The sequence below is a fragment of the Berghia stephanieae genome, chromosome 1, assembly GCF_034508935.2.
Source record: "Berghia stephanieae isolate SIO BIC M18660-M18661 chromosome 1, UCSD_Bste_1.3, whole genome shotgun sequence".
Classification (NCBI taxonomy): Eukaryota; Metazoa; Mollusca; class Gastropoda; order Nudibranchia; family Aeolidiidae; genus Berghia; species Berghia stephanieae.
In genome coordinates this window covers 93124553-93151811 of record NC_088360.1, presented here as the reverse complement: position 1 = coordinate 93151811, position 27259 = coordinate 93124553, and the positions used below count along the sequence as shown (strand labels likewise).

General features: G+C 36.4%; 1 protein-coding gene and 1 long non-coding RNA gene across 10 annotated transcripts; both read right to left on the bottom strand.

Annotated features, from left to right (window-relative positions):
- Window positions 1-4807: 4807 nt before the first annotated feature.
- Window positions 4808-19199, bottom strand: LOC144962395 (uncharacterized). 9 transcript variants are annotated; one of them, XM_078895290.1, is made up of 8 exons: window positions 19148-19199; window positions 18209-18240; window positions 12613-12682; window positions 10924-11076; window positions 9873-9952; window positions 7409-7475; window positions 6680-6785; window positions 4808-5498 (listed from the first exon to the last, which is right to left on the bottom strand). In XM_078895290.1, exons 5-8 carry the CDS (start codon window positions 9879-9881, stop codon window positions 5138-5140), a joined length of 543 nt encoding a protein of 180 aa, XP_078751416.1. In that variant the 5' UTR covers window positions 9882-9952; window positions 10924-11076; window positions 12613-12682; window positions 18209-18240; window positions 19148-19199; the 3' UTR covers window positions 4808-5137. The 9 variants fall into 9 exon arrangements, with proteins under 9 accessions (XP_078751416.1, XP_078751417.1, XP_078751415.1 ...); XM_078895291.1 differs by lacking the exon at window positions 10924-11076; XM_078895289.1 differs by lacking the exons at window positions 18209-18240; window positions 19148-19199 and having other exon boundaries at window positions 10924-11196; window positions 12613-12747.
- Window positions 19200-22719: 3520 nt separating this feature from the next.
- Window positions 22720-26904, bottom strand: LOC144962394 (uncharacterized). Its single transcript, XR_013643474.1, has 2 exons — window positions 26795-26904; window positions 22720-24283 (listed from the first exon to the last, which is right to left on the bottom strand). It is a non-coding gene; the product is annotated as an uncharacterized LOC144962394 (long non-coding RNA).
- Between the last annotated feature and the right edge of the window lie 355 nt (window positions 26905-27259).

Here is a 27259-nt window from a genome sequence, read left to right as displayed (position 1 = left end):
AGAGGTTAGTCATAAGTGTTATTAAAGGTGCTAGGGTGTTTGTTTTTCCATAAGTTAAGTAAAGGGGAGACATTCTGAAAGCTCCTACATCCCCAGTATTCTTTAAATTTGTATTTTCACCTTTGATCTTTTGTCAGCACGGTGGTAGAACAGCACATTCAACGTTCAAAATTCCAATTCCAATAACGGATAACAGCACCTGTAGCATCAGTCGCCAATCAGACACAGCTAAGTTACTGAAGAGTAGTTCTCTCATAATTTGGGATGAAGCACCTATGATGGACAGGCGTGTGTTTGAAGGTGTGAGCAGGACATTTTGTGACATAACAGGCAGTTCAAAACCTTTTGGGGGCAAAGTGGTTGTACTTGGATGGGATTTTCGGCAAATTCTACCTGTTGTTAACAAAGGAAGTGAAGCCGATATATTAAGTGTCACACTTAACAAGTCAATTATTTGGAATTTTGTCACCATTTTTCACATGAACAAGAACATGAGGGTTACTGATGACAATAACTGTTTTGCAAATTGGCTTCTCCGCATCGGAAATGGTACAGAGCCGGTTTTCAGCGAAATAGGAAAGTATTCTGTTAAATTACCTACCGCGCTATGCCTTCCTGAAAATGACCCAGACTGCTTGATAAATGCTGTATACAATGATTTGAATCTGAACTTTGCGGATGAACGTTATCTATCAGAGAGAGCAATTTTGACTACAACCCATGAAAATGTTGACAAAATAAATGCAGCCGTTCTGTCCAGTTGACCTCATCAACTGAACAAATTTACTGCAGTGCTGATTCCATTCAAAGTGACTCTGACATCAACTTATACCCGATTGAATTCTTGAACGAACTTGCACCTCCCGGACTTCCTCCACATGCATTACATTTGAAAGCCAACACGTCAGTCATGCTGCTTAGAAATATAAATCCTAAATCAGGCCTCCTAAATGGCACCCGTTTGTTAATAATTAAATTAGGTTCAAAAGTATTAGAAGCCAATATAATTACCGGTAGTAGAGCTGGCGACATAGTGTTTATCCCTAGAATCAATCTGACGACAACAACTGATTCAGGCTTACCATTTATTCTAAATAGAAGACAGTTTCCGGTAAAATTGTCATATGCAATGACAATTAACAAGTCTCAGGGGCAGACATTAAGCAAGGTGGGGATTTTCTTACCACAACCGGTATTCACACACGGACAACTGTATGTTGCTGAGTCACGGGTCAGAGGCTATAGTGGCTTAAACTTCATGTTGGGCCACACAGAAAAATCAACCGAAGATATACCAAATTTCACAGACAACGTTGTTTACCAATCTGCCCTCATGAAATGATGGTGAGTACAGTATCGAATGAAAATAGTTCTTTCCCCGCGAAATTGCGGGCTTTTTACTAGTAATTAATAAAAAATACTATATCATATGAGAATACAAAAAGTGGAGATTTACAGAGGATTTATTTTTTCAAGAAACATTAACACGCTATCTTTGATACATTTTAAATAAAACTAATAAACAGAAAACAATTCAAAACCTTTCCAGATTTTTCTCTTGAAATGATTAACAAACTTTCGACAATCCAAAAGTGCAAATCTGAACATTTTCACTGAATTTGAAGAATTTCACATTTGCTTAGTGTTAAACGCATTTCTGATTGTCTTGACCTTTGGGTTTTCTGGAATTGTTTTTAATATGCTATTTTATTTCTAAAATATAAATTTTGCATCGGTGCAGAGTTTTTCAAAAATGCTTTCAACCCATAAAATATATTTCAACTGGACAGAAATAATGATAAAACAATCTAAAATTAAATTACTGAAATAAGACAATGGATCGCTTTTCAGCAGCCTTTGCTAATGGAGTGTATTTAAGCTTCTGTTGAGTAAAGCAGACAGAGAGAAACAATTGCCTCCTACTAACTAGATACAATGCAGAAAATCATATGCGCCATGATCATGTATGGATTAAAAGTAATGTCGATATTAACTGAGTTTTTCACATGTCAATCCCAATAAATTGTGTATACTTAAAAAATATCTGTCTCAACAATAATAAACTATAAACAAACCACAGGATGCAAGCAAGAAAAAATTAATATTAATATATGTTTAAAATGCAAATAACTTGCTTTTGTTTTTGGCATTTATACGGCACTTGCAACACGTTTGGATCATTTGAGTTTCAGAAAATGACAGTGACAGAATTTTAGAAACAGACTTTGCCTGCATTAACAAGCACCAAAGAAAAGGCAAGACAAAGGGAACTAGTTCATACAAAAACTGGGGAAGATACAATCCCTAGAATTCACTGACATGAAGAAACAATTTCTTACAAAATGTACATCATTTAGCAAACAATCACATAAATATACGGGAGAAAGCATGGAAGGAGACAATAGGCATTGGGGATAAAACAGACAGCAAGAATTGACCTACACAGACCAAAAGGAAATACGAGGTGGCCTCGCCCAATTGGGGCATTACACACACACACACACACACACACACACACACACATATAATATATATATATATATATATATATATATATATATATATATATATATATATATATATATATAATATGCATATATATATATATATTATATATTCACATAAATATACCTTATCAACATCTTCAGTTTCATTCCCAAACTGATCTTATCAACTGACTAGTAAGCTGGTTTTGCACAATTAAAGATCAAATGATTAAAAAAAAAAAATAACATGAACAATAGAAAAGCATTACAGTGCAACCCACTTAACAACATCGTCAGGGCCGGCAATTTTACGACGTTATAACCGATTGTTACCAATATTATCCAGGTAGCATATGGTAAATCTCAGTCATTGACATCCCTTACAACATAATATCAAAATAATATTTGATGATATCAAAAACATACACTTTAACGGACTAATTAGACATATAATATTTCTGTTATTCCTATCACTGAAATTCTGTGTCTTTCTTATCATATCTCTGTCTGGCCCTAATTACTCATTTACAAATATTCATTGATTGGTGAACAGGCAAGCATTATCATTGGTTGCCATAAGCTAAAAATCTTTTTTAAACAGACCTACAATTGAACTACCACTCTTAACCTACTTACAAATAAAATCTAAACTCATATACTCCCCATTCGACCAACAACTGCCTGGTCTCACTTTTCACATCTGGTGCCAGTTTGTCTAGACTGACTCGATAAAAATGGGAGCGTCACCAAAATTCATACAACTGAGCACAGGTGTCAAAATACAACACAAAACATGATGGTGATTTTTCCACGGGTCCACCACTTGACCTGAGTTTTTATCAGAGGAAAATGTTTGAAACGGCAAATCAGCAGAAAATTTATGAGAAAATCCTAAAATCCCAGAATTCCGCGGTTGTTAGCTAGGGACCCCTTGTCAAGAACTTTGAGCATGCTTAGCGGTTATTGCGCATATAAAAGCTCAAGTACTTTTAAAAGTCGGTTTGTCACCTTAGGCATGATTTGTTAAAATTATGTCATCTCTTTGGATGTTCCATCATTAATGGTATATTGGGGTGGGGGGGGGGGAGGGAGGGGGGAACAAAACAAAGCTGGACTATGACATGATGTTATTATGACCGGGACATTGTTATAAGTGGGTTGAAATGTAATATGACGAGGATTTGATTAAATTTGATTTTGATGGAAATGACTGTCTCTGATGTCCTCCAATAGGAATATGACACTGGGTCAGAATCAATGTCAGCCGGACAAAATATAAGAGACAACAACAAGGATAACCAGATATAACAGTTTTTTGTAAAAATAGAATCATTTTCAACAATTTTCAAAACAACAATAGAACAAAATTTATTAGGCAGACTCACAGAGGCACTCTTTCCCACTTTTGCTTTACTGATGTCAAGCTTTGAAATATACAAAATTTTTGATTGGTTGAAAAATGAAAAAGTAGGAAACAGCACACAGCAGTCGGCTGCCTATTAAACTTTTGTCCTGAATAAAACTAAAACATTTCAACCTGTAATTTAAATCACATAAAATCCTTTTAAAAACCAAGTAACAGCTTTTATTGTTAAAATCTATAATTGTATATGGCAGATTGGGTGTGTAATGCCAAAAATGGTATAATAATATAAATGCATTTCATAATAAAACATATACAATGGCAATAAATAAGATCTCACTATTAAAATTTTGAAAACAATAAAATACTATAATCTCTTTATAGAATAAAATGGTGAAGCATAAATATATCTAAACGGCACTTGATTTGAGAAGAGATTGTCCTCTAATTTGTCATAAATGACATTATGAGCAATGTGAATTTAAATGCGCTTCCTTCAAACATTATATTAAAACGTGCCAAGAACACCCTATGACACAAAGACACTCCAAATTGTCAAGGGGAAAAAATTACGCAATGAGAATAAATAAATAAACACCATCATATCACATCACTAAAATTATGACAGTCCTTTTTCTTTCTTTTTTTTTTTTTATTGATTAATTTGTGTCTTATGCTTTCCCTGAGCAATATTTATCCTTTTTCAGACTTAATTTTTTTAGAATCATGACTCAACTCAACTCGTTGATTCTGACTTTTAAGACAAAAGACACTTTCACTTTACTATCTGTCTATGCCCACATGACAAGATACAAAAATGTCTACCTCTGATAAAACATATCATTTTATTTTTTTTTGTCACTAATGAGGAAGGAAGTTTTCAGTGATCAAATGTTCAAAAGAAAAGTATATTTTCATACGGTCTAGTAAGTTGGATTTTATTTTCATTGTCTTCATGTTTAAGTTTTTCCTCATCTAAAAATAATAAATGGGTCATGATTATAATTATATCTCTTAAAGTAAGGTAATATAGGAATTCAAGCTGCCTGAAATAGTTTTGTGAAAATATGGCAAACCCATTAAAACAAAGATCTATTCAAGCTCTGAAAACATCTACTGTGGAACTCAGGTTCAAACAAGAGCTCAGATTGAATATGAAAATTACTTTTTAATTGATATTGGTTTTGGCATCCTGCATTCAACGGGTCTTGGAATGAAATGAAAACAGACTGTCTCACTGGGCTAGTTGAATTCATACCTATTGTACTGTCTAATCTAAATTGACAAATTAAAATTCACTGTCATCACATTTACATCTCATAATTCCAGTTACATCACCATTGTCATTCTGTTTGAAATCGATGTCATTTTTGTCACTCAACAATAACTCTTGTGTGGTGGAGCTTGAACAAGTGGCTTTACACTCAACACCACACTCTCTGTGTTGTTTTGTCATTGGGTCAACAACAGATCGATCTTCAAACTCTCCCCATCCAAACAAAAAGTAACCAAGACCAAATCCACTCAACACAGATATCAACATCCACACATTGTAGGTCATGGCAGAGAGCATCAGGCAGTAACCCCAAATAAACTGGACAATGTACATCAATGTCTGTAACACGTGGCCTTTGCTCAAAATGTAGCGTCTGTGAATGAAGTAGAAATTGTGTGAAACTTAATGTCATATTTAAGCATGCATTGCCTATTTTTCAGACAATTAGAAAGTTTAATTGCTTACAATAACTGCATTGCAATGAATATTAAGTCCATCATACATCTTCTACAATGTAAAATGGGCATTCATTCAAAAGAGTGCGTTTAAAAGAAATAACTGATGGCGATTATGACTTGAAAATCAGCCCCACGAAAACAATGTATGCATTTAAAATTGTTGTATGTACTAACACTTAAAGAAGATTCATGAATTTTCCTAAAAACTGTAGAGCTTTCAGGACTCTAGAAATGGCTCGTCACATATTGTAGGTTTGACTATTTTTTTATGAGACCAAAGTTGGAACCAGTCCTGCATAAGAAAAACTATAAACTGTTTACATTCAGGGGTGAGAATGAATGGTCACAAAAAAGGAGAAAATATTTCAGTGCGTGGATCATGACCCATCCAACTATAACCTATAACTTTGACATTTGAATTTCATAAAATTTACTGAGATGCAATCCAAAATGTGTCTCGCAGCAATTTCTGCCAACACTCGGAGGAATTTCGAAAGTTCAAAGTGTAATTACCACATATGGTAGAGATGATGGTGTGGTGGTGGTTGTAGTAGTTATGGTGGTAGGGATGATGATGTATTGGTGGTTGTAGTAGTTGTGGTAGGGATGATGATGTGGTGGTGGTGGTTGTAGTGGAAGGTATGATGATGTGGTGGTTGTTGTAGTGGTGGTAGTAGGGATGTTAAGGTAGTGGTTTTTGTGAGTATTTTTTATTCATAATTCTTTTTTTAAAGGCAGAATTGTGATAATGATGGGCGGAGGTAAACCACTATTTAGACGGAAGATTCTCAGCCCTGTTACCTTTTTCACAATGCTCATATCTTTTTCTTTTCACAAACAAAACGAACAACAACAAAAATTGGATATACATTTTTAAAAATGAGCTGAGAAATAAAACCAAATCTGATTTCTCCAAAGCAAATTGACCCATATAAAATAATCCACATTCTCAAATCGATCTTATTGATCTGCAGTGTGTAAATAATAAAAAAAGAGAGAAGAAAAATCACTTTCATTGAATGCTTGATCCCCCATGGTATAAATCGATTAGTTCAAACTTAAAACAAAATGACATTTTATAAACAGTCATACATACTTGCACTCTGCGTTTCTGCATCTTCGACCATACTGATGCCTCAGAAATTTTATTCCTTGGAAAACAATCCCAATCATAACAAAGAAGAGGCAAGTGAAGAATGTTTCTGAGGAAATTTTAAAAGGTCATTTCTTAATCCAGTGAGCATGATAATTTCATTAAGTTCTGACCGGTGTCTAAACAACTGGATGCACAAACAACTTATTTATTGAATTTGCACGCACAAGGAAATTATAAAATATTTCAACCATTTATTAATAACAATAAAAAAAAAAGGCAGGTGACAATCTGAATATTATATAAAATAAATTTTGCACAGGTAATTGAAAACAATGTAATTTATCTATATGATGCTACTTAGTGGCATGAAACTTCTTTATAATCTTTTGAAAGATTCTGGCAAAGTAAATAAGCAAATGTAAAAACTGCTGCCGCATTTATATTTTTTACTTGCCTTGCTGAGATATAAAAGATACATTATTTTAGGCATTTCAGTATATGAATCCACCGCTAGGTCTTCACGCGAAAGCCAGGGCACTTTTATTATTATATCTAGGAACAGATAATGCAAATATTCACCCATATTGTTAGTTTACTACATAGGAAAACTAAGACTAAGTATGACTTGAGTCTATGGGCCTAACATAGCAATGTTACAAAAAAAAATGGACTAATTTATTCAGGAAGTTGAGGTATTTTCTCTCAAATTATACTAACTACATTTTTTACCTTTGGCAGTATAGAGCACCCATCCATCAAACAGAATCACATCCTGCTGACCCCAGTGGAAGGCAGCCTATGGAAGAAATATAAATCTAGAATGGAGATTCATCCAATATAAAAACATCCTTGCTTTAAGATATCAAATAAAATAAAAGCAATTGGATGATTTGGCTTACATACATTTTTTTGAAAATAGTATTTACTAATAATTTGTGCCAATTGTACCAATTAATTCAAGATATTACTTTTAAAAATTACTTTAGTCATTCTGTGATTCAAGTAAGCCAAGTGCTCTGTGGATCTCCCCTATCTTCATTGGAGATTTTACATATTATATTACTGTTTGATCAATTTGTCTATATTATGTCAAGTGAGAAATGATTGAAGCTGGAAATGTCTGTCATGTAAATGACGTATTCATGATCATCTTTATTCAATACAAGTCCCACTTATGCATGGCAGATGATTTACGAGAACCTTGCAACAAAGGAATGAAATCAAGACTCTAATAAAAAGACCAAATAGTCTATTTCAAGATAAAAATTAAAGGCTCCAATCACATAGAGGGGGAAGATATATACATAGATACGAAACAACAAAAGTTGAAAGGCCCAGATCACCTCACATGGACTTTTTTTTAAAATACAAAAAAAATTTTTAAAGGGATCTCAGATAATCCTCACTTTTGTTTAATTGGATTTTGGCATTTACCAGTTGGAAAAGCCTATTCGGACCCGAGTCTGAATTGCTTCCCGTGGCAATTCGGACCCGAGTCTGAATTGCTTCCCGTGGCAATTCGGACCCCCGAGTCTGATTTGCTTCCCGTGACAATTCGGACTTGAGTCTAAACTAAATAGAACTCCGTTGCTAACCAGGGTCGAGTCTGAATAGTCTCCGATTGCTCTTCGATTCGGAATACTGCAATGCAATGCGCCCGAATGATGAACTTATCATAATAGTATCATTAGTGAAACTCTCAGTTACTATTCCGTTTGCAGTTATAGAAACCGTATTGGTCTTCCTAAACACACACACACTCATGAGTATCTCTAAGTAATTAAAAACAGAATAATCACACACACACACACACCACTCCCCCCCCCCCTCCCCCAACAACCATTTCCACAACCCAAGAGCCGGCGGCTTTTTCTCTTTGATCTCGTATCACCATGTTCTCCCCTGCGTCCAGCGCCTCGGTCGTTTGTGGGTTACCCCCCAATCCCATTACCAGTTGATCATTTTTTCTTTGTATTCAACCAGTGCTTATTTTATTAATAGGCACCTAGTCCAGTATATTATCTAATAATATTAATATGAGACGTATGTTAGTACTCTGCCCCTACCCCAGTGGCGGGGCTCTATTGCATGGTTTGCTGCCAAGAATCGCCTCTATTATAATTTTTAGAAATAAAACAGCATATTTTTTTAATTAAAAAAAGAATTAAGATAATGCCTTTTGTCGAAGTCCGACCCATACTGCCTTTTAAATGAAACGCTTGATGCCCAAAGTCATATTATTCTCCTTTCCCCGCACTTTTTCGCGGCCGCAAATGGCAAAATATATAATGCAGATATGTCATGCATGTATCTTTTGCAACATGCTCATGGCAAATCAAATAAATCTTCCAATCATTACACAAAGACACTCTTTTATCTATGCAAGGGCAAATTGATTGTTAACGTTGTCAATAGCGACTACAATTGTAATCTTCCAAAGACCACGAATATTTTAGATCTATGTTTTAAGTTTGTTTGTTTTTTTGTTTTTAAGGCGCTTGCAACACATTTGTCATATCAGCGCCAGTAAAAAGGGAGAAATTGGATAGTTAAAAGTTCTAGAATTACAATTAAAAAGTACCCAAGAAAAAGTAAGACAAAGGGGAATAATAGATCACCACTTTTAAAGGTATAGTCATCTTCAGGAGTTCTAAACCGTGACTTGCTCGCTCACTCGCCCTCCTACCGATTGACAACTGACAACTGAGAACGAGCAGCTTCCCCCCACCCTACCACGCTTCACTTTCGACTCAGCTTCCACTTCCGACACTTCCAGTGATTGCGCAGGCGCATTGTGGCAGGAGTCCGAATTGCCACGGGAAGCAATTCAGACTCGGGTCCGAATTGCCACTTCGTTACCAGTTTATCCCACCACTTACGGTCTTAAGTTAAAGCATGATTTAAGGATATTGACAATATGTGTCATGTGGGGGTTTGGTTTGTTTTTTTTTGTTTTTTTCAAAAGCTTTATATAACCTACAAAATGTAGGGTTCAGTTTCGCGCTAAAATTTCACATTAGAGCGTAATAGCAGAAGCCTGGACCATGTTACTTTCATGTTACTTTGGTGAAAACAATAAGATCCAGAAAAATAAGGATAAAAATATTGGTTTGAAAGAAATTCAATTGCTGTTAGGGGAAAAATATTGTAAGTCCAATGGAGAACAAAATACAGATGAAAGAAATATACATACCTTGTGCATTCTCAAAGTTTTACAATGAATCTTATAAGGTAAATCAGATCAGAAATAGAGAAAAGCAGCAAGAATGTCACCTGGAAAAAAGATAGTTTCCATCATGTATAAAAATGTATTTCATTATAAATGGTCTAGCCAACTTCGGAGTACTTTTACAAGTAAGTCACTACAATATTACCCCCCCCCCCCCTCCATCCCCTCCCCCCACAAAAAAAAAAAAAAAATAAAGATTATGATCTATTTTTTTAAACCATGTATGTTTACCATTTTAATGATATATTATTATTATTATTATTATTATTATTAATAATATCAATATTAATAATAATAAAAATAATAATATAAAAAATAATAATAGATAAGTTTCTATTTAATATAGCTAAAAAACATACGCATTGCTGGAGCTCAAGTAAACTAAGAATATCCTTTCTTTAAAAAATATAGCATTGTGGAGAACATTGTGCTTATTTGAGTCAATAAAAAAATTGATACTGCGCACAACTCTACTGAAAGATTTGAAAATTAGAAATGTATTTTTTACAGATAAAGTCAGTTTGAAAGTTCGTTGAGTCAAACAGATAATATCATAAAATATGTACCGACGACACTTGGCTCCCAAAATCAACTAATTTTGACACTGTAAAAAGTTGTCAATTTGCGTCATCTATTTATGACATCAAGTATTATTATTACTTCCGTTGTGTTGTTGATTTAGCGGTGATCAGTTTTGTTATGATATGTTGTTGTGTGTGTGTGTGTGTGTGTGTATGTTTGTGTGTGTGTTGTGTGTGGTGTATACATGTGTGTGTGTGTGTGTTGGCATTTTTCAGCAAATCGTGGCATTCATAGTGATATTATTCACTTGATCACATGAAGAAGGTATTTCAGTCGCGATATTGATTCTTTTTTTACTATTAGGGTTAGCTCGAGAGGTTAGTCATAAGTGTTATTAAAGGTGCTAGGGTGTTTGTTTTTCCATAAGTTAAGTAAAGGGAAGACATTCCGAAAGCTCCTACATCCCCACTATTCTTTAAATTTGTATTTTCACCTTTGATCTTTTGTCAGCACGGTGGTAGAACAGCACATTCAACGTTCAAAATTCCAATTCCAATAACGGATAACAGCACCTGTAGCATCAGTCGCCAATCAGACACAGCTAAGTTACTGAAGAGTAGTTCTCTCATAATTTGGGATGAAGCACCTATGATGGACAGGCGTGTGTTTGAATGTGTGAGCAGGACATTTTGTGACATAACAGGCAGTTCAAAACCTTTTGGGGGCAAAGTGGTTGTACTTGGATGGGATTTTCGGCAAATTCTACCTGTTGTTAACAAAGGAAGTGAAGCCGATATATTAAGTGTCACACTTAACAAGTCAATTATTTGGAATTTTGTCACCATTTTTCACATGAACAAGAACATGAGGGTTACTGATGACAATAACTGTTTTGCAAATTGGCTTCTCCGCATCGGAAATGGTACAGAGCCGGTTTTCAGCGAAATAGGAAAGTATTCTGTTAAATTACCTACCGCGCTATGCCTTCCTGAAAATGACCCAGAATGCTTGATAAATGCTGTATACAATGATTTGAATCTGAACTTTGCGGATGAACGTTATCTATCAGAGAGAGCAATTTTGACTACAACCCATGAAAATGTTGACAAAATAAATGCAGCCGTTCTGTCCAGGTTGATCTCATCAACTGAACAAATTTACCGCAGTGCTGATTCCATTCAAAGTGATTCTGACATCAACTTATACCCGATTGAATTCTTGAACGAACTTACACCTCCCGGACTTCCTCCACATGCATTACATTTGAAAGCCAACACGTCAGTCATGCTGCTTAGAAATATAAATCCTAAATCAGGCCTCCTAAATGGCACCCGTTTGTTAATAATTAAATTAGGTTCAAAAGTATTAGAAGCCAAGATAATTACCGGTAGTAGAGCTGGCGACATAGTGTTTATCCCTAGAATCAATCTGACGACAACAACTGATTCAGGCTTACCATTTATTATAAATAGAAGACAGTTTCCGGTAAAATTGTCATATGCAATGACAATTAACAAGTCTCAGGGGCAGACATTAAGCAAGGTGGGGATTTATTACCACAACAGGTATTCACACACGGACAACTGTATGTTGCTGTGTCACGGGTCAGATGCTATAGTGGCTTACACTTCATGTTGGGCCACACAGAAAAATCAACCGAAGTTATACCAAATTACACAGACAACGTTGTTTACCAATCTGCCCTCATTAAATGATGGTGAGTACAATATCGAATGAAAATAGTTCTTTCCCCGCGAAATTGCGGGCTTTTTACTAGTGAATAAAAAAGAATACATCTGTTACCAGTATTGATTTATAAACGGTAATGGATGACACTTCTATTTCCAGTATGTGTCTAAAAAAATCAATACCATGTGCATGGGGATGCATACCAACAAAACACAACTTTCAACACAATTCTCAGTCGTACCCAACGACAAATGCCAATTGCCAGTCCAAGTCCAGGCATTCCGGAGATTTCTAAATAAGTTTATTTCATTTTATTTTTTACAATATGAATATGGTGGGATAGACAAATGTAATCAATTAAAATAATAAATCTAGACGTCTAGGTAAAATTAAATCGGCTTAGAAAATCAAAACAATTGAAAATGAAAAGTCTGGAGTAAGAAAAACGGATCTTCAACTTCAGTGATAAAAAAATCAAGTTGGGGTACCTTACCTACTTTGATTTCAACTCCTTATTTTTATACCATCAGCTGTAGATATGCGTCCATTTCTCGTCTACTTCCCTGTATAAATAGTATTAAATAGACCCTAGATTAAAATATCGATTTGACATTATAATTATATCCGCCTACTCACGGTTGCCAGATTATTTTTCAACAAAATGCCAGGGGAAGACTCAAAAAATGCCAAAACACTCCAAAAAATGCCAAAGTCTGTTGACTCCCACCCCCACTAAGAAAACTACTCACTTTTGATAGACAATTTACTATCATATCCTGGTGGCTTGCGTGTTTTCTTTTCTTTTTCTTTTTTTTTTTTTTTAATTATACTAAATTTCCTGTTGGGGTAATTTTTTACCTACTGACTACTAAGTGAAGTGCTAAACCACTACACCACGGTTGGATTTTAAGAATGAAAAAGAAATACATTAACATGAAAGGTAAATACGTAAACAGTTAAATAATTATTGACAATTAAGAAAACTTACTGTTTCGTGTTTCTTATGATGTTTTTTGTTGAATCTGGTTCAAGTGCAGAGTCCAAAGAAGTTATAGAGAAAAAAATTAGAAACAATATCCATCACAGTTTTAATAGCAAAGTTTTGCGATGTGAAGAGATTTGTTTTTACGCGTTTAGAAATAATTAAGAAAAGGTGTCATTTGAAGTATAATATACAAGAAAAGAAAATGCCAAATGAAAATGCCAAATGCCAAATGATTTTTTCTAATGCCAAACGGTTTTCAAAAATGCCAGATTTTTGGAATCTGGCATTTAAAATGCCAAACTGGCAACCCTGCGCCTACTCACCGCTCTCACCACTTAGTAGTGTTGGGTTATTTGATCGCTTTTACTCGATCGACGACCGAGCGCCAAGCCACGAGTCAGTGCTCGATCTCAATGCCGGAAGAGCGAGTTAGTAAAACGATCACTCGATCGTAAAACGATCAAGCGGGTTGTGAGCTTGAGACGATCTTGACACGTGAGACGAGCTTGAGACGATCAGGATTCGAGCGAGCGGAGGGGTAACGAGTGTTTCGAATCATTTCAAATTCAAACGATCACAGTTTGCCATCCGATACCAATCGCCAATGTTTGCACACGGTAGTCTGTGGTTCTTCCACAGCCCTCACTCCTTGTCAGATGTTAGTGTGTCTGGGTGGCAGTGGCAGGGAAATTCGTATAGGTGTATCACGCGTGTGTGACAAGACTTCATTAAACCTACTAAAGTTTGACTATCACACACACACACACACATACACACACACACACTAAGGCTATTTCTATGACACACACGCATCCCTCTATCAATGAACACTCCTACAGTAGTGCGGCTATGTGGTCTAGTCATGACGTAACTATAGGTAGTACTCTAGTCGACCATGGCTCTCGTGCATTATAATGGTCTAGTGGTATGACACCCGCTTTGGGATCGGAAAGTCCTGGGTTCGAGCCTCGCGCTCGGTGCATAGTTGAGTCTTTGGACAAGGCTCTTTACTCACATTCTCTCACCGTACTCATGTGTAAAATGAGTACCTGGCCGTTAACAGCGTTGTCTTTGTCTGAAAAATTGTAATATCGCCTAACAGGCGGCATGTCCCGTCCTACATATTAAATGTTGCTGTTGACCGGGGACCCCTTTACAAAGCACTTTGATCACATTTAGTGGATATTGTAAAGCTCAATTTTTTAAAGTAAAACATTAGCTTTGAATATGGAATGTTTCAATTTTAGATGCCTGTGTATTCTTTGTTAGTTCCCATCATCATCATCATCATCATCATCATCATCATCATCATCATCAGGGGCAGCGGTACGGTCTTTGGTTGGCACCCGAAAGGTACCGAGTTCGATCACCGCCGCTGAGTGGTCTTGAGCAAGTCACCTTGCCCTAACTAAATTTGCGGCGCTGCACTGCGGCTATCGCTTGGGTTATTCCAGTCTTCCCTTAGAATAGACCCGAAAGACGAATCTCCCCTATGGGATGAATAAAGGGAATTATGTTTAATTTATTTATCATCACCATCATATCAGCGGGATCATCATCATCACCACCACCACCACCACCCTAATAATAATGGATAAAATAAATATCAACACATTTCAATGTAATAATCAATCTAAAATCAATCAGTGCTCCTAAAAGACCCTTTGATTTCTTTGTCTAATTCGTTCCATACTTTTGGAGTCCCGACAAAGAAAGATTTTCAGCTAACTATAGTTTATATATGGGAATATTAATCAGTCGTTTATATTGGAATCGGAGTTGTCTAGCAGGTGTATTAGTTCAAAGCGCATTTCCAAGGATTTACCATGCTCAATGAACTTCACAATATTTTATTTAATTTATTCCTCCGGCACGCCATATCGACCATACATCCATTTCGTACAGTAGGTACCGATCGCTGTTTGGAGTCTTTTTGTATTAAAGCTCTTTACAATACCCGTCATTGCTTATAAGATAAGAATACATTCACACCTGAGTCAAGTGCCTGACACACGGACTTAACGTCTGGATCACAATTTTCAACAATCACTGTCACTCATCCGGCCATTGACAAGGCTTGATTTTGTGACAAGAGACACCGTACCACTGAGCGACCGAACAAATAATGACCATCTGCGCCATCGTCATCATCATCATCATCATCATTATCATCATCCTCATCACAGCCGTAACAGCCAGCAAAACCACAATCATCATCTTCGGGTCCGGTCTATCCGTGTGGGGGGTGGGGGTGGAACCTGCTAAAGTATTTCATTTTTTAAACAGAAACACGATAATCATCATCATCATCATCATCGTCATCCATTGTCGTCGGCATCGTTATCATCGTGTCCGGGCAATCCGTGTGTGTCTGGGTGTGGAACCTGCTAAATATTATTATTATCTACCTACCTAATAAAAACACACCATTCTTGTTCATTTATTTTTCAAATAATGAAATGAAAGGCACGACCTTTCCCGCACACACAAGAGGCGATGACGACCAGTGACAAATTATGGGAGGTGGGGGCGGCCGACAACTTTTGGCGCGACATAAATATGAAATGTTAAGGTGACAGCGGGATGATGGTGGTGGGAGGGGGGGGGGGGGGGTCTCAACCCTTCACCATCAACAACTGTTTGATGGCGTGTGTGTGTGTGTGTGTGTGTGTGTGTGTGTGTGTGTGTGTGTGTATGTGTGTGTGATGCGACGAACGATCATAATCAAGGCTGCCAGACAGCCAGATTTCTTCTTGCCCAAGTAGTCAAATAGACCCAAATAGCCCAACACCACAAGCATTCTGACTCCCTTGAAAAACTCATTTGTTTTGATTAACAAAACAATCGACTACAGTTGGATAAACTTATCTTTTCATTTTTTTTAAATAAAAGATTTTTTTTTTAAATGAATAATAATAGAAAAGCGTTTCTTAGTAACCAATTTTGAACTTGGCCATCTGGCAGCCCCCATCATAACCAGCTGCAGTCAAGCCAGCCACAGACATAAGAGAGGGAGGGGTATGTGAAGTTTCCTGTGGCAAACGAGTTGCTCGTGTTTTTTTTTTTTTCAAACGAATCACTGCTCGATGACGTCACTGACTCGAAACCCGCCCGAAACCGACTCGATTTTAGAGGACTCGATCGAAAACCCGCTCGATTTGATCGTTTCAAACTCGACCCAGCACCACCACTTAGTGGTTCATCGACGCATCGACGAACGATGAGGACCACAGACTAGGAGGCAGACCGGGCAACATCCACTTTTTAGTGGCTAAATGTCCCTGGTTAAAGAAAATGGCGGCGCTCGACCGCTCGTGTTCAGATTCCTTATGGGAGAGTAGATGATATAAGCCTACCCTTTGATGTCTGCAGTCGCCTTTTCGTTTTCTACGGTCACTCATGGCTAAACAGCCGTCAACAATGAACTGAACCATCGTTGAAAGACGCTCATGGCATAGTTGCGTCACAATTACCCGTTGCTGAATATATTATCCAGGCACGGTTGATAGGTAAAAAAGCCAAATTATGTTCTAGTTACACTTGAAACAAACAAAGTATATCAATGATTTCGTCTCATTGAGATATAAAGAATGATATAAAAATCAAGAAAATCGGTCGATAAATAAAAAAGTTGCTAAAAAAAGCTAAAATAAACAAAAGCAATTTTTAAAATCAAATTTATTCGTAAAACAGTTGGTTTTCAACCGATTTTTCTGAAATAAGGACCAATGTTCTTTTTTCAAGCTGATTTCAACAATGTGACTTTCAAATTCCTCAGAATTATAGTTTTTACTTTTAGAGTTTAGCTTTTATGCCTACTCAAAAAGGTGTTATATTCCTTGCGTAACAATAGCGTAATACATCGACGGGAAGATTCACAATTCTACACGAATGGACGGTGGCGGCATATCGGGCATATCAAAGAGGTGTACTAAATTTATTTACCAACTACTTTTCTTAGTGCTAAAATTACAAAGTAATAATTTCGCGTCAGAAAAAATAACTCTCAAGTTCCTATCTCTTTATTACAATAAAATTGAAACCACGAATGACAAAATCGCCCCACAAATAAGGGAGTTATAAATTATTCATAATATTTTTTAAAAGATATTAATATAAACCCGATCATTGGAGCCAAGTCTAAATGTACAAGTAAAAGTGTCGTTTATTATGTCTAATTTGGTTTATCATCATAAACCTGGCCTTTTTTTCTATTTTCCGTCCACAAATCAAGGTTAATCGAGCTCAGTCAAAGACATTCATATAGAGATTAAATCGCACAGCGTCCCTGGTTTCATATCCAAGAAAATAGCGGCGCTCGACCTCTCACTAGCCACTTTTGATGACGTTTTCCTACCTGTTGTCTGCTCTAGTCCTGTATTCTCTATGATAAGGACTAAGGACAGTGATTTAGCACGGGGTTGCCAGATAATATTTTATAAATAATCCAAACCATTACGAAAAAAAATCCGGATTTCAAAAAATAATCCAAATTTCTGAGAAAAAATAATAATTTCAAAACAAACAAAAATTTGAGCTTTTACATAGCACAATATTCACTAAACGTGCTCAGAGCGCTTTACGAAGGATCCTGGCCGTACAGCAACACTTAACAAGAAGTAAGTAGCATGACGCCTGTTAGGCGATTACAATTTTTGTTCGGACAAAAACAACGCAAGTCACGGCCATATAATCATTTTACACATAAGTACGGTGAGGGAATATGAGTAAAGAGCCTCTTCCAATGACTCAACTATGCGAGGCTCGAACCCAAGACCTTCCGAACTGAAAGCGAGTGTCATAGCCAACCACAAGACCACGTAGCCGCACCATAGTATCTGCGAGCCGCACTGTCTCTAGCTTACCCTCATAGCTAGAGAAATTGAGAAATGTCATCACAAGAATAATGGTAACAAATATTGTTATCCAAAATGTATTATTGTTATTGCATGAAATAATATGTAATTTTGAAAATTTCTTACAGGCAAAACAATTTAAAAAGGAACTGTGTTTTCAGTCCACCAGTGGACTGAAAACACAGCTGTGTATTCAGTCCACCGGAAATAAAAATATTTTAAAAGGACCAATTATTGTCCATGCTTACCTTAATCGATAGTGACGAGTTTGATACTGAGCCTATTAAAGGCATCATCAGAAATGGGCAGGCATAAAATTTATAGCAATTCAACGGCTTAATAATATCATTTACTCTCGGAAAATCTTGATTGAGAGTTGTTCGAAACCGGGTGCCTGAAATAGATCTCAATTCTCGAAACCGATTTATCAAACATTGACGAGATTCTTACCGTGGCTGCGAGATAGCCATTGGCCTGGCCAATTTGGCCAAAATTGGCCACACGGAGAATAATGTTTCTACAATTAATTTAAAATTAACATTTATATCTATTTTAATTTTTTCATTGTCCTTTAGAATTTTTTGTGATTATCAAAACTGATGAATTTTCCAAGGAGATCATAGTTTTAGTATTGCGTGCCCAAGTAAGGTTCTATTTTGTCACTTTTCACATCGATCACTGGCCTCGAGTACGGCCTTTAAAAACAAGAAAAAGTCCTTAAAAGAATGTAGAGTCATCTTCCTTGCTGTTCACGCCGATATTGTCTACATCAAAAGTGTTCCAAGCTGTAACCTTATAATTATAAATAACGATAGGAACCAAAAGAAATAATACCCCCCCCCCTCTCTCTCTCTCTCTCTCCAAAACTCTGATCTCCTTGGAAAACTCATCGGTTTTGATAATCATAAAAATTCTAACGGACTAGGAAACATTAAAAATAGATATAAATGTTAATTTAAACTTAATTATTAAAAATGATTCTCTGTTTGGCCAATTTTGGCCAAATTGGCCAGGCCAATGGCTATCTGGCAACCATGGTAAGAATTTATCTATTCCAGGCTGAGGCTCCCTATTTCGAGCAACTCTCAATCAAGACTTTTCGAGAGTAATAAAACGGTGTAAATGATATTATTAAGCCGTCAAATTGTCATAAATGTTATGCTTGCCCACTTCTGATGATGCCTAACCTACAATAGAAGAGTAAAGTTGGTGCAATAAAATAAACAACATCACGTGACCGGATATTTGACATCAAACGTGACCCAGATTTTTTTATAAATGACCCGAACTATGCTGCAATTGACCTTTAGTAATGTCATGCGCATCCAACCAACTTTTTGTTTACATGTTGCTAAGGCAGCAAACTGAAGTTGGCGCGAATAAATTCAAGCTGTTTACTCCGAGTCTGAGATAGCTAGGGAGGCCACGATCATATTTTTTTATCGCCAAAATACCCCTTCTTTTATTTTATAGGAAAACCATAATCATGGTTCCCCCTCCTCCCGTAAACAAAACCATATCTATGTCCAGGGAAACGAAGATGGTTGCTTGTCTTTGGTTAAGGCGGACCATACTTTTTTTTTTACAGCGTATCAAATGATCAAAGTCAAAGCATACGGTCAATGTAATGAAGAGAGTAAATTCGAATCTATCTCCTATCTCTTCGCTCAGATGACCCTTTTGACAGAAGACAACTACTACTTCTACATTATAACTACAACTGCACTACCACTACTGTATTATAACCACTGATACCACAAAACTATAGACTTTTATACTATCTAGAACTAATGGACCGTATGGCTTAGCGGTACGGTTTTCGTCTTGTCACAAAAGTCGAGCAATGCCAATGCTAAGTGTGATCAGTAATAGGATGGGTGACTAATCGTGAAAAATTATACACACATTACCCCACTCGATTGAATGAGTATCTGGCTACAGAAATGGCGGTTAGTGTAGTGACAGTTTAAGTACACAAGGGTCGCCTAACAGGCTGTATGACAAAGAAATATGGTTCCACACGGCTTGTTGAAGTGGGGGGATAAATATGAAACATTTTGAAGCGCATTGCTCACGGCTATCTGTAGAAATGCGCTGTATAAATATTCATATTTATGTACTTGGTCCAACGGATACTATTACTATTTCTACTACAAGACCTCTACTACTACTACTACTACTACTACTACTATTACTAATAATAATAATAATAATATAATAATAATAATAATAATAACAATATAATAATAATAACAATAACAATTATTGTTGTCAGTATCACCGTTTATTAATGATTTAAAAAAGTGTTAAAGATACTTGCAAAATGTTGGTGTTGTGTGTGTTGTAGTAATCCAGCGACGCAACTCTGTACTGTCTACAACTACAAGAGACGCACAAGACCGTGGCACTAAACATCCCTGGCATGCATTTAGTCAAACAACATGAAAGCAACATTCACGGTAGCGTTAACTACGTCAAAGTCAAAGACAAAACAATAGTGACATACAACCAGGACATGACAGTAAGTGAGGTGGAAATTCTCAGAATTGAAAGCAGACACTTCAATGTGATATTACTGTCAACAAACCTCCACCAACGCCATTCAAGTGGCCAGTTACATCCACCATTAGTGAGAAACCAATGATTGTGATAGGTGACTTTAACTGCCACAGCACCAAATGGGGATACAATGAGAACAACAAAGATGGAGATACTGTTGAGGAATGGGCTGACCAATATAATCTGACACTCTTCTATGACGCATGAAGCATCCCTTCCAAGCGCTTGCTGGAGAACAGGCTACAACCCAGACCTTGCATTTGTGTCTTCCAGATATGTCAAAAACTGTCGGCAACCCAATTCCAAAATCAGTATACAGACCTATCGCCATTGAGGTAGGATCAGTCATCTCTACGAGAACAAACAAATTATATGAACTGTGTTCGTGGACCTGGCAGCTGCCTATGACACAGTAAATCATAGGAAACTGCTCCTAAAGGTTGCAAGGGTAACTCGTAACACAAAAATAGTTGCAATAATAAAATTCCTTATGTCAAACCGTCACTTTTTTGTGGAAATGGATGGGAAGAAAAGCAGATCACAAAAGAACGGACTCCCTCAAGGATCGGTACTTGCACATATCCTTTTCAACGTTTATACCAACGACCAACCTCATTTTGAGAACATCAAGGGGTTTCTATATGATCTGTGTCTTGTGTCCCAGGCCTCTGATTTCAAGACCATTGAGGAGAGACTAACGGATGTCCTGGAGCCACTCTCTGAGGCCACATTTAAAGAACTCACTTGCCAACCCAGGAAAAACTCAAGTGTGTGCTTTCCATTTAAAGAACCGCCAAGCCTAAAGAAAACAGGAAACTGAACATCTGGAATGGGAACATATTGGATAAAAACACATTTCCCATGTACTTCGGTGTTACCGTAGACCGCACAATGTCCTTTTCTCAGAACACAAAGAAAACAAAAGCAAAGTGGCCACAAGAAACAACTTCCTAAGAAAAGAGGCAAAAACTTACACGCCATGGGGAGCAGATCCGAAAACAGTCAGGACAACCATAGTAGCCCTCTGCTATTCATCAGCCGAATAGGTCTCACCAGTCTGAGTAAGATCCTGCCATGTCAAAATAACACCTGCCGGATCATTAGAGTAACTTGAAACCGACTGCAGTTCCAGTCCTCCATCGGCTGGCTGGCATTGCACCTCCATACATTCAAAGAGCCACTGATTCCAAAGCCCAGAAATATGAATAGAAAATGGACCCAAGGCACCCAAGGCACAGCCCAATGACAAGTAGACTGAAGTCGAGAAAGAGCTTCACGATGGAAGAAAGCATCAACCCTGACCATGCAGCTGTATACAGGCGTTCCACGTTGAGAGAGTGGAACAATCATGCAAATGAAGCTGTTGGAGATCCGAGAGAAGAACTGTCCTACGGAACTGAGCTCCCCAAGAATGAATTGGTAACACTGAACAGAGCACAGGCAAAACTTGTGAGAACAACTGGAAGCATGAAAAAGTGGGGCTGGTTGAGAGTAGCTTGTGTACATGTGGGTGCCCAGAGCAGACATCCTTAGAGAATGCCAGGATGCGCTCAGCTGCACTGACCATGACCCAAGAGTCTGCTCCCCAGATGCTGTGGAGTGGGTTCGGTGTTGGTGCGAAACTGTGACGATGATGACTTGCAAAATGAATAAGTCTTACACCTGCCAATATATAAGTAAGATGACAGGATGCTGATCTTTTTAACATCAAAGTACTTTTGTAACCCGGCAGTGCTAACTTTTATGTGTAACCCAGAATGAAAAGTTATTACAAAAGACGATTGCAAGATATTTAGATAAATTGCTAGTTTAACATTGTGGTAGACGTACATATATGTATTAAAGTTACATATCCAATAACCTGTAGGTTAACAGAGAAGGAAGGGCGCACAAGTTCATTGTAATTTGAAGTTGAGGAGTTGGAACAAAGTTGATTTGCATTGAGTCAGAATTCAATCAAGTCTTAGACTTAGATTGAAAGAAAAAAATCTTTTTTAAAACAAGAAACAAAAAAACAACCCTACAGCGTTCACCAGAATGAATAAAAACAGGACAGTCTTTAAACTGTATCAATGGAAATCACATCTTGCATATACAAGACCTCTAGTGCTATTGTGAGGATTGGTTCTCAGTCTCACCCGTTATGCTGTATCTGAGTGCCATAACACAACTTGTGAAATCCAAATAAATTAAAAACAGATTATAAATTTATATCATATTTATTGTCATTTCATTCATATTCATGTTATTCACACTGAAATCATTTTAAAAAATATAGATATGATGTTTCTCCATTAAAGGTATGCTTGTATTCTCATCCTGTGAAAGAGAAAGAAAAAAAAAAGAAAAAAATTGATAATTATTACTGAAACTGTGTAGTTCCATTTTAAAAAATCTGTGATGTAAAAGCCTCAGCAAAAGCTTTGGTTAAAAAAGGTTCTGATTCAAGAAATGCACTTCTTAGGCAGAACATGCGATTAACCTGTGTAGACTTTAGTATTATGGTCTTGCATATAATTATCAAGTGCAGAAAGTTTGCCATTAAAATGATTATTTAATAGAATTTAATATAATTTGATTCGAGAAATGGAACACAAAGGAAGAATTTGCGATTAACCTGTCCAGTCATAAGCATCATGTTCTTGTTTATAAAGTGCAGAAACTTTGCAAATAAATAGAATAAATAGAAAAGAATTTTATTCGAGAAATGGAATGCAACGGCAGAATTTGCGACTAACCAGTTAAAACAAAAGCGCCATGGTCTTATTTACAAAATACAGAAACTTTGTGAATATTTCGAGAAATGTAGCACAAAAGCATCACTGTCTTGCATATGAAGTGCAGAAAGTTTGTGATTAAGCCACTGCATTATTTAATATGATGTTGCTGATAAATGAAACAATGCAATACAATTTTTAAAAATATGTTCTGCAACATCACATGGTCCCATCTATCAAATTCTACTACCATTACAAATCAGCTACATAGATGGTTTTATCAGTACTCTTATCTTGCTGATAAATTAAATTATAAATATAGAAAAGGATATAATAAACTTTAAAAAATTATTATAAAGTTAAATGGTAGACAAGATAAAGAGGTCATTGCCTATTTCTTTTTAAATTTCTTATTCATAACCAAGGAAGCAGGTTTCTTTTGCTACATTCTTCTTGACTTCACTATGTAAATGTTTCTTTCAAGTGTATAACAAGCTCACAGGGCATTTTTATAAATAAACAGGAGCCAATACCATTAAAATGGAGAGATCACTGCCAAAAATTACATAGGGATAGATATGCATTGGTTTTAACGTGTATTAGACACTGTCATTAGAAAAAAGTTTTTAAAAATCTTTACAAACTACAGTAAGCTGCTTTTAAAATTAAGAAACGCTCGAAAGCAAAATATGGTCCTGTTCTCTTAATCACCGCTCTCTAGTCTCTAGATTAGGTCAATAAAGCTGAGAGGTTTTATGAAGAATATAGAATATAGAAGTAGAAGAAAAACATTAATTCCAATAAAAAAAAAACAAAGAAGGGTCCATAATGATATATGAGGAATTCTATAAGATACAGTAACATGAAAGCCATTTTGATAATCTTGAAGGATAAGACTCAATGATGATGATGATGATGATAATAATAATAATTATGATACTTCTTCCTGAATATAAATTGATTAATTCCCATGGTATAGGCAGGCCAATGCTTCCAGAACAATTAAAGGAATGCAGAGACTCATTCTTGTTGTAATGTTATATAGATCTGAAAAAAAAAGATAAGCATGGCATTCTAAACCATTTTCCCATGGTCCCATAAAAAGCAATATCATCTCACACAAAATCATAAAGTAAAATTCATATGGACCAAACAATTAATAAAAGTTATAATTACCTTATTTTATCAATTATTATCATTGGATTTATTTAACTTTATAATTAAATGACAATTCGAAATTAAGATACCAATGTTTGAATGAATAACTGGATCTAACTCTACAAGTAAAATGTAAATGTGCAACTTATTCAGATTTCAGCAAGCACTTGTTACAGTCTGTCGCTTCATGTTACAGGAAAAACTCCAGTTCCATGAGCCTTATGACTCTAAAGGACCAATTATTTCAAAGTAAAATGAAATACCATTTATTTTTTAAGAAAGTTATCAAGCACTATTTAAGGTCTGTTGCTTCATGTTACAGAAACAGGAAAAACTCCAGTTCCATGAGCCTTATTACTCTAAAGAACCACTTATTTCAATGTAAGAAGAAATATCATTCAATGTTGAATATATAGACATGACCTATTTCTTAATGGTTTGCTTATATTCAATAAAAACATTAGAAAACATAATGGACCTGGAACTCAGATACCACAAGGTTGTTAAAACCGTTGGGTCAGGTCTAATTTTATCAGAGGTTTATGATCATGAAGGCAAGATTACATAACCAATGTCGATTAGCTTTTTAAAAAATGGGCTTTTATTTACCTTCCGGTGAACTCATTTGATCAATATTTCCTGTATTTAACTTTCTGATCACATAAGAAAAGTCTAATAAACATTGAATATATTTTAATGCCTCTAGATTTCACTTTAAAGTCAAATAAAATATCTGATCACAAATAAAATTTTTGATAATTCGATCAACAGAGAGAGCTTTTCAAAATTGTTCGCTTATTATTCCTGAGGCAAAATTTAGATAAGACATCATTTCACATATCATGGTGATTCCTATGAATTACAAAATCCTAAAAAGCTTCTTCTTCATAAAAAAACGTAGAAATAAAATTAGGTAATCTAAAGTAATCAGAGAGGTTTAGTTTTCATTTCAATCCAAGGTAAATCCGTAAAGAGTTGTAGGACCAGGCCCCTCTTGATCATTACCCACAAAATTGATTGAACTAACAGGGATGTGTATAAAACTGTAACAAAACCCCCAACGACCCCACCCCCCCCCCCCCCCCCCCCCCCCCCCAACACTCATACAAAAACTTAAGCACAGTTTTTTCATTTTCACTTCTCTTGAGCCAAGGGAAACTCGTTGCTCATTTTAGCTGCACAGATTCGAATTCAATCGCTTTCCTCCCCCCCCCCCCCCCCCCCCCCCCCCTTTTTTTTTTATTTTTTTTTTTTTTGAGCGAGGCTATTCTTTTCTCCTTTTTTTTTTGGCCTTGTTCAGTTTCTGAGCATGAATTTCTTAAAATTGTTTGTTTTCTTTTTAATACAAAAATATTGGGTTTTTTTTTTTCCTCTATCTGTCTGGGAATAACCAATTTTCGTTATTGGCAGACCCTGTCTGGGAATAATCATAGCGATGACGAAAATATCAGACCGCACTCCCTGCATTTTACAATAAAATATGTTTTCTTTCACACAGCTACCGACCAAATAAGGCGAATAGGCTTGGAAGATCCAAAACGTCATACATGTAGTTTGACACCTGCCAAATATCAAAGATGCGATAAGGGTTGAGTGGGACATTTTCTTTTCCCAGACATTCTCATTTTTCACCACCCCTTCCTCCCTCTCTGCCATTCCTTCTCCCATCGACTCTCAGCAAAAACAATAACAAAAAGTCTTATGTGGCAAAAACGGCTACCAACTTAAATCCCTCAAACAACACAAGATATTGAAAATCGGTGGCAGAGACCCTTTGCCTTTGTCTTGTTCCTTTTCCAGTTCCAGTCATGAACAGATAATGAGAGAATGAAGACCTAAAGATTGTTTCGAAATCTATTATCAGGTTAGGAAAGAGCGAGAGTCAATAAAATATGACAAGCGATGAAAGCTTCGCACCACGAAAGATGAGGATTAAAAAAATACAACTTTTGTTGAGATTCCACCTGCTGAGGAGGGGGTGTCTGCTTTTTTTTTTTGTTCCTTTCTGTTTTCTTTTTCGGTCAAGTTATGACTGACACACGTTCTAGACTGTAAACGTTACCCATAAAATGTCATAAATTACGAAAAGTGTTTTCTCTCACACAGTATTCGAATCACTCACTGAATGAGCATGAAGCAGACATAAGTGAAGGAAACGTAAACTCTGTAAGTGAGAATCGGCGAGTGAAGCTGTACTGTAATGACTGACACTGACAGTGATAGTCAAATTGCGAAGTGAAATGAAAACAAATAAACAACGCATTCTAAAATTATGCCGGTGAGACATCCAAAGTTAAATACCCGAACGCTATTATGGATTAACATTGAACTAAATCGTTTCCTGCTCTCAAAACCAATCGATACAAATTACAAACTCAAACACTGAAATTGGAATCTTACCTTTGCATGAGTTGGACTGCCATTCTTTGCTGGTGATTACAACAAGATATGAAGTGAATAGAAAAGTGCCAGAAGACAATAGAGAATAAAATTTTTTCGCGGCGGTGGTGGGGTTTGAACCTGCGACCTTATTGGTACGACAACTCCGCCTGGCAGGTGAGAGCGTGGCTTTACCGTGTGAGCTATCCACGAACACAAAAATATCGTTTCAAACTCAAAGTCATTACTAGATCCCTCTCTCACCCACTTCTTGAGACCGCCGATTCGTTCGTACACCACCATCGCGAATAATTTTGACCAGCAGTTAAGCTTAATAGCCAATATTCTCAACACAAACATATAACATAGAAACGATTGAGACATTGAGTATGCTCCGGTGTATGGGGTGAATTTTTAATTCAGAAAAGTGAGTGGAGCAGGCACTAATGTTGATAACAACAAGATATGAAGTGAATAGAAAAGTGC